This window comes from Rutidosis leptorrhynchoides, chromosome 1, assembly GCF_046630445.1.
Source record: "Rutidosis leptorrhynchoides isolate AG116_Rl617_1_P2 chromosome 1, CSIRO_AGI_Rlap_v1, whole genome shotgun sequence".
Classification (NCBI taxonomy): Eukaryota; Viridiplantae; Streptophyta; class Magnoliopsida; order Asterales; family Asteraceae; genus Rutidosis; species Rutidosis leptorrhynchoides.
In genome coordinates, this window is record NC_092333.1 from 587,000,937 (window position 1) to 587,009,736 (window position 8,800).

At 35.5% G+C, this 8,800-nt stretch overlaps 1 protein-coding gene and 1 non-coding gene across 2 annotated transcripts; one reads left to right on the plus strand and one right to left on the minus strand.

Annotated features, from left to right (window-relative positions):
* The first annotated feature begins 4,850 nt into the window (after positions 1-4,850).
* LOC139887494 (U6 spliceosomal RNA) lies at positions 4,851-4,952 on the plus strand. The gene has a single exon (XR_011773316.1). It is a non-coding gene; the product is annotated as a U6 spliceosomal RNA (small nuclear RNA).
* Positions 4,953-4,968: 16 nt separating this feature from the next.
* Positions 4,969-8,444, minus strand: LOC139904405 (uncharacterized). Its single transcript, XM_071829417.1, has 2 exons — positions 5,762-8,444; positions 4,969-5,502 (listed from the first exon to the last, which is right to left on the minus strand). Exons 1-2 carry the CDS (start codon positions 8,370-8,372, stop codon positions 5,108-5,110), a joined length of 3,006 nt encoding a protein of 1,001 aa, XP_071685518.1. The 5' UTR covers positions 8,373-8,444; the 3' UTR covers positions 4,969-5,107.
* Positions 8,445-8,800: the final 356 nt, after the last annotated feature.

The window sequence follows — 8,800 nt, forward strand, 5'->3', positions numbered from 1 at the left end:
GTCCATTTAATTACTTTCACCTCATCTCATTGTTTTATATGTGTATCAATATTTGATGAAATTCAAAATGAATAGTTAGAACTTATTAACAAGTAGTGGTGATTTTTGAAATAGGTTTTGATTGTAGTCTTTTAGCTACTTATCAAATACTCCGTATGTTTCTTATAATACGTCATTTAAACAAATTCTAATGATGCGAGTGCATAAGAGGTGGATATGTGACAATGTGAAGCATCTACAAGCGATTGTTCTAATATAAGGGCTCCTTAAACGTTTAAAGTAAAATACCTTCACTAGATTTTAAGTCACATTTTTTAAAAATGAGTATAGATTTAGTCTTTTAGATGATTTAGTATAGCATTCAATGCTAATCATCATTTTGGTGTACTAAAATGGGTTGGGTTGACTCGAAGCCAATAAAGAAAAAAAGATATCTTTAGCTGTATCAAAATGGGCTGTGTTGACTTAGAACTGATAATGAAAAAGATGTCTTTTGGTGTACCAAAACGGGATAGGTTGACCCAAAATGGTATAGTATTATGCTGTATTCGTTATTGTATCTGCATTTTATAAAAAAGCACGGGCTAATCTTTTTTTTTTAAAGCCTGCTTTTTAATTATGCAAACACAACCTATTTTTGAGACTTAATAAAGTTGTTTCTTATTATTTACTTAATATGTTATATTTGTATTTTTATTGCCGAAACCCGCAAATCTTGCGGGTCTTAAGCTAGTTTTTTTTCAAAAGACAAGCTTACACACACCACTATATAAATTAATCAATATATTTTTATATATATATATATTGTCATAGGCACGTTTAGACCCTTCAGCCTCCTGATTGGAAGGGTTACTTTGATACCGTTTAATTAATGACTCTTTAGTTATTGTAATAGTAATATATATTATATAACCGTAATCATATAAATTAAACGAACGATAATAACAGTATAAGGTAAAATTACCACCTAATCATCATCTTGAGATGACACATACGACTAAGAGTAGTGTTTTTTTTTTTTTTTTTTTTTTTTTTTTTTGGTAAAAAAATGATAACATTAAACAAAGTCTTTTCATCAATAGATGAAAAAGACGAACAAGGATACAAGCGAAACAAAAGCACTACAAGGCTCGGAAGCTGAAAACGAACCCTAGCACTAAACAAAAAGCAAATAGCTAAGTGTAGTGATCAGACATTCTTTGTGGAAATTGATTGATACCACTCCAACAATAGCATGGTAAAAAATCAAAAGGCTTATAGTTTAGCGGTACAATATAATTAATTAACTTTAAGGTTATGAGTTTGAGTCATGTTGTGAACTATCTAATGTGTGTGTGTGTGTTCGTCTTTACAAAATTAATACACTTTTCCGTTTTGTTGTATAATTTGTTAGGGTGGTGAATCCATCAAAATTATTCATACAGTATGCATTCTACTTTATACTTTTGTTATGTACAACTGAAGTCGTAAAAACGATTGAGATAGCCGTCGCAACGGACATCGCAACGGACATCGCAACGGATTTATTGCTATACTGTCACAACGGATCCAAATTGGATATAAACGATCAACGATTAAACAACGGTAAAGACGCTAAACAACGGTATAAAATGGTCAAAAACCTTAAAAAACGGCCGAGACATGGTCGAAACGGACTTTGACCAACGTTGACTTTTAATATATATTTTATACATAAACATTATTTCAAAATAAACATAGATATTTGTCTTTAATTTTACATGTTTATGTTTAAAATATTTATGTTTAAAATATATATAAAAACTCAACACTGGTCAAAATCCGTCTCGACTCGTCTTGATTATTGCGACGCTCCAAAGTTCTAATTGTTTCGACCGCGTCTCGTGTCTTTTGCAACCTTGTGTACAACACATTAAAACATAACTAGTAATTTATGACCAATTTTAACACTGAACAAATCATCATCTTACTTGTTATTTTTAAAATTATTATAAAAATATTCCTCCAACAACGGTTAATATATGTTATACTTTGACTATGCTTGACACGGAGATTTTAAGAACTTTTAAGAGCTTTTTGAAGCTTTTAGCTTTTATTAAAAAGCTCTTATTTAATAAAAAGACTCCGTTTGGTTAAATGAGCTTAAAGTTTTTAGACAAATAGAAAAAGCTAAAAACTAAAAGCTACTAGAAGCAGCTTTTGGCTTCTGACTTTTTGTCAATTTACGCTTTTATTTAAAAGATTCAGCTCTTCTGCCAAACGCCAAAATATATTTTAAAAACTAACAGGTAAAAACTACCAGTTACTAGCTAAAAGTTATCAGCTAACAGTTAGTTTTGCCAAATATACCATTTCTCCGACAAATATGATTAAATTTCATCTTTAAAAAAATGGATCTCAAAATATTTAGCAAAATATTAACTTTAAAAGTCAAAATAATTCTTTACGATTGTAGTTACTTACGGAAATTTATTGGCTCTCTAATGCAGGTAAAAGAATGCCATTTTTTACTCAACAGGTATGGAAGGACTTTAGAGTTAATAGAGCTAAAGTTTCATGGTATCATGTGGTCTGGTTCAAAGGTTTTGAGCCAAAACTTGCTTTTGTGTTATGGCTTGCTGTGCTAAACCGATTAAGTACTCAAGATAGAATGAGTAAATGGTATCCTAATCAGGTGTATAAGTGTGCTTTATGTGAGAAAGAGGTGGATTCTGTTAATCATTTGTTCTTTAAATGTGCTTATAGTTCAAAGGTTTGGAAGAAGCTGAAATCTATGCTGCTATTTAGGGGCCTCCCTAATAGTCTTCCAGAGATTGTGCAGGTCCTTTCAAACTACCCTTTTACATGTAACATCTGGAATATCTTGAACAGGCTTGTTATTGCTGCTTGTGTATATTTTATATGGAGAGAAAGGAATCATAGGCTATTTAGGGTGGAGAAGAGGTCTGAAGATGATGTATGCAGTCAGATTCAAGATTTTGTTAAGTGCAAGTTGTTGACTTTGAGAGTTAAACAGTCAAGTGCAGTCGTTAGAGTTGCTAATGTTTGGGGTTTAAAGTGATCTAATATGAGGTTGCATTTGTAATCTGTTGTGGTGTGTTTGTAGTTGTGGTCTGTATTGCCTTTGGGCTTTGTTTTGAGGTGTGGGTATGTCCAGCCTTGTTGTTTGTTTCTTGTTATTTAATAAAAGCTTTTCCTTTGCCCAAAAAATAATACTTACGGAAATTTGCCTTTTGAAGTCAAAAGTTCGAGACTTTGAAAATAAGAGGGTGGGCCTCTCATATATCACTTATAAGGTTTGGGCTACCATCTATGGGCTTAAAAGGATTTATTTTGAGCCCATCCTGGACAAAATAGAGATTGAGGGTTTATGTTTTTACGAACACAAACAATAACTGTACAATAAAGAAAATGGAACCTGAGACGAAGAAGAGGAAATTTATCCGTCCACCTCCTCGCCGGTTAGTTATAATTCCTTTTTCAACGTTTAATAACTTATTATAATTTTGTTAATTTTAAGACAATTCTGGATATAAAAAAAAATATATATACAAAGAACAGTGAGTAGCTATACGAGAAAGATTACTTGATTAACACTTTCTAATTTCTTCTTTTTATTTTGTTTTTTAACAAATCATTTTTAGAAATACTTCTATTTTCGAATTGCTAATTGATTTGAAGAATTTTACAATTTTTCTATGCATTGTTTGGCTTTTATGCGATTTTATTTTTTATTTTTGCGAAGTTTGTGTTTTGTGCAAAATTTCCTGTTAAAGTTCACGTGATATGTCACCCATATTTCAAGCTAATTTTCCAATTTGTTACAAAGTGCAATGAATTGACTGTGCGATGTCTTTTGATTCATATATTACATGTTTTAAAAGCTACGCTGTAATTTGTTTGATTATAGGGTAGCCCCTTCATTAACTGAAAAGAAGGATCCTGCAGTTTCAACTACAACAATTAAGCCAGTGGTATGCGTTTTACATTTTTATTTTTGATGTATTGACACTATTATGATGTTAAAAAAACTGTTTTATGATAGACAAGATGTCATTGTAGGTTAATGTGGGTCAAAGTGGATTAGCAATTGACCCGAGGATTCAACTAGCTAAAAATCACGCAATCGCACAAGCACAACAAGATGGGTCGAAAGCGAATTTCAGAATATTTGATTCGCCATTTGGGAACTTTCTTGTCCCCGTTGTGCCAACTCGTGCTGAACTTGGTGGTTGATCACTCAGGCATGATACTTTATTTATAATTCTTAACTCACTAGCTTTTTAAACTATGCAATCCTAAACAGTTCTTGAACTATTCGATGAGCACATGATGGTCTACATAAAATTTTTTATCTATAGTTTTCTTTGTAGGACCGTTGTGCATCATTATGAATAAGAATTAATATATTTTCCCGAATATATTTTTTCTCTGTTTTCATTATTAGTTCAGAGATTAACCATTTGTTCTTTTATTGTTAGTTATTCGATCCTGATAAATAAAAAAAAAAAAAAAAAAAAAAAAAAAAAAACTACCTATCATACTACATTGATCTTGAATGATGATTTATCAATCTGTTCTGAATTGAATCATTGGTATTAAAGTGTGACCCTTTAATTTCAGGTTCCTGGCCTATTAGATGTAAACATTGAGTAATTTGTACAGTAGCACAGTTATCAGTCAAATTTAGACACATGTTTATTCTAGTATGTCACTTATGTGTCATTAAAGGTCATATTAATATTACTAGTTGTAGTTTTACTTGACCATGTATGATGTTTAAAACTCTAACGGTAGAACTTGAGACGTTTTCACTTGAAAATGTATGTTATTTAATGGTTTGACAGTGTCGAGTAAGGTTTGTATAAAATGTCCCTTTGGGGACATCCGATAAAATTGGAACGATGCGTAAAATTTTAGCATGGCCCTGCGCAAGGTTGGCACGCACAAATCGAGAAATGGTCCAAAAACTTTAACGTTCGTATAAAATATTGTATAAGATTTCATTTTCTTTATTTGAAATTACAAAAACATTTTTGCGCATACTAATGGATCAAGTGGTTCTAATACTATCTAGTATATTACATATGAACCACTCTCCCTAGTTATATACAAATACAATATAATTTTAGACATTTTCAAGTTTGAGAAGTGGCAGTTGATCGATTACATCACCACCATTCTTATGTGTCCTGTTCGCTACCGCCTCTGCCGCCAGGCTACACCGTGTCAGCGTTTGGCATACTTCCGTCATGGATGGTCTGTTTGTTGGCAGATTACTAGTACACCAAAGCCCGAGTTTGAACACGCTAGTCATGTCATTTAAGTACGCGGGATCATTTACTTCAGCGTCTAGCAAATCTACTATCTGTGCACCTCCTAGTGTTTTTTCCCAAGCCCATTCCGCTAGCGATGAATGCTCGCTGCCGTTGCTGGCTTCTTTTCCAGTTGTCAATTCGAGCAAGATAACTCCGAAGCTATAAACGTCTATCTTCTCGTTCACTTTCGTTGTATGAGCATATTCTGTAGTGATAAATTTAAATAATATACAAGTACTCGGTAATATTTAGAAAAAGAAATTTGTATATAGAAAAAGGATCTTGCTAACAACAGTCCTTAAGGTTGTCGTTAACGTGCACAAATTCATTGCACATTTGAATAACCGCCATCAAAAAGTCAATCTCAACAACTATGTACAGTATAATTATGCACATTAACGACTCCCGTTAGCAAAATCGTTAGAAAAAAAGTGAAAGTAAATTATGGTTTGGTGAAACCGGACCTGGAGCCATGTATCCGAATGAGCCAGCCACCATTGACATTGTGTTGAAGTCATTGTCTTTGAGTAAGATCCTGGCTAACCCAAAATCGGCGATTTTAGCATTAAAATCGCTATCTAAAAGCACGTTGCATGATTTAACGTCACGATGAATCACTGCCGGAGTACAATCGTGGTGCATATAAGACAAACCTCGAGCTGCTCCTAGTGCTATTCGTAACCTTTTGGGCCAATCAAGCACCACGTGACGAACCGAACCGTTCAACCCGCGGCTCGATGGAGTCTGCTTTGGGTGCAACCAACGATCTAAACTACGGTTCTCTAAGTACTCGTACACTAGGAGTTTCGAGTTGTCACACGAGATGCATCCCATCAATTTTACTATGTTTGCGTGGCGAATCGTACTTAGAATCTCGACTTCTGATAAGAATTCTTTTTCGAGTCTTTGATCTAAATCTCTTTTAGTTGAAATCTTTTTAACCGCTACAAAACTGCCTGATCGGTTTACTGGGACCCGGTACACCTTCCCGGATCCACCTTGCCCGATCAAGTTGTTTTCAGTCAAACGAGTCAAAATCGTGGATTCTGTGAAATCTAACTTCTGAAAAGAAGTGAATTTCCATTTCGAATCCAAATCGTATTTTCTTCTCCGGTAAAGTACGACGACATATATAGTCAATATAACCGATAAAAGCAACATTATTGCAGCTATACTCGAGATAATCGCCACATTTTTAGCCGACATGTTCCTAGATCGGTCTGTTTTGGACCGGGAACTGCAAGAATTAAGGCCTAGTGAAGGGTTATTCGAACAAAGACCAGGATTGTTCAAGAAACTTCTATCGAAAGCACCATTATCGAGCTGACTCGGGATGGCTCCAGTGAGACTATTGCCTGAAAGATCAAGCACGACAACCTGTCTACCGAGTTGACTCGGTATTTGACCCGAAAGCTTGTTTCTTGATAAATCCAATACCGTAAGACCTTCTAAGAATCCGAGACCAGCTGGAATCTGACCCGTGAGTTCGTTTCTACTCAGATTTAAACTATTTAACGACACCCAGGAAACTATAGTTTCCGGCAATTCGCCGCTAAATTGGTTTCCGTCTAAATACAAAGTTGATAAAACCGAAAGATCTGTTAGATCTTGTGGAATTGCACCATCGAGTAAATTGTTACTCGCTTTAAAAACCCTCATGTTGGTCCAAGAAGATACTCGGGTCGGAATTTGACCCGAAAACCTGTTGTTACTGATATCAAGCGTCGATAAATTTGGCCCCAGTTCTTGCGGTAATGTGCCGGAAAACGAATTACCCCACATAATCATAGTTTGTAATCTCGTAACTTTCCATAACCCATCTGGAATTGTTCCCGAAAGTTGGTTACTGTAAACCTGAATGTTCATCAAGCTGTTACATGTTTCGAGCGATGTCGGTATGTTGCCCGAAAGACTGTTTTTGAAAACAATCAAGCCTTTCAGCTGACCGTTATAACACAGATTCTCTGGTATATTTCCAGTAAATTGGTTTTGCGATACCTCGAATATTTTCAGGGTAGAGTACCTTCCGAAATCTGGCGGCAGTGGGCCCGATAAGTTATTCGTGTAAATTCGAATATCTAGGAGGTTAGGTAAACGGCCGATACCCACCGGAACTTCACCTGATAACTGATTCATCATGAGGGTCAAGTTGGTCAAACTTGTCAGATTCCCGAAACCTTCGGGTATTTTTCCGGTCAACCTGTTTGCAGAGAGATCAATGATCACCATTTTTAATGATTCAACGGAGTCGGGAATTTCGCCTGTTAGATTGTTTCTGTAAAGATAAACTTGCGTTAAGTTCTTTAACAAGAACAGATCATTCGGTATTGATCCTTCGAGGCGATTCATAGACAAATCCAGCAGCTCCAACGCCGGCATACCGGAAAAATTTCCGGGTATTTCACCGATCAAGTTAGCTTCCGCCATGTAAAAATATCGAAGTTTCTTCAATTGGATAAAACTCGGGGGAAGTTTGGATGGTGCGAAGTCATTAAACGACAAGTATAACATTTCAAGATCGTTTAAATTACCAATTTCTTCCGGAAAACTACCATTGAACAGACACTGGTGCAGTTGTAGTGAAGTAAGCTTCGACAATCTTGAAATACCGACCGGAATATCGCCGGTAAAGTTATTTCCGAAGAGACTGAGGTACTTGATCTCGGGAGATAACCGGGATATATCATCAGGGATTCGTCCTACAAAGTAGTTTTGAGATAAATCAAGGTATTCAAGATTGGTGCAGTTGTATAAACCAGTTGGAAAGCCTCCAGTGATGGAATTGTAGTTTAGATCAATATGAGTTAAGTTTTTGAGGTCACAAATGAAAGGTGGGACCGGTCCGGTGATGTCTGTGTTTACGATTGTGATACCGGTGGTAGTGTTGGCGGAACACGTGATCTCCGGCCAACTGCAGGGGCTGGAGGATTGGGTCCAGTGGCTGAGGGAAGATGGGTTGGACCAGAAGCTTTTGATTTTGAGAAGGGTGTTTTGGTCATTTGATGGTTGTGCAATTACATCCAAGGGTAGGAGAAAGAGGACGAGGAGTAGAGAGGGAAAGGGTAATTTTGTCATTTTGTATTTTGGTATGACGGAAGGTGGCTGTTGATTATGGTGGCGGCATAGAGTTGAAGAGCAAAATAGAAGTTTGACTGCAACTCTAATGTTCCCGCAATTATCTTCTAATAATATAAACGAAACAAATTACAATAATGGTCCCTGAGCTATTTGTTTTGTATGGATAAGGACCTTTAGTTTTTAATTTTTGTTTATGAACTTTCTGTTCATATCTCACTATCTAGCCTTTTGAATTTTTTTTTTAAGGTTTCTGTCGTATACTTTTTAGTCGTTATCCGCAGTTTCCAGTATAACATCATCGCTTACCTATTTTTTTACGTCACATATTACTTTTTTTTTTCGTGAACGGTTATAAATTATTAAAGTTTCGCTGCTAGTAGAGGCGTGCACGATTTGGGTAGAATCAAGAAAACTCGAATACCGAG

Bases quoted from the DNA above. Each gene is read 5' to 3' on its own strand.
- LOC139904405 (XM_071829417.1), bottom strand. From the start codon at position 8,372: ATGACAAAATTACCCTTTCCCTCTCTACTCCTCGTCCTCTTTCTCCTA. The intron at 5,503-5,761 runs GTCCGGTTTCAC...TTATCACTACAG, and splicing joins ATTCGGATACATGGCTCCAG to AATATGCTCATACAACGAAA.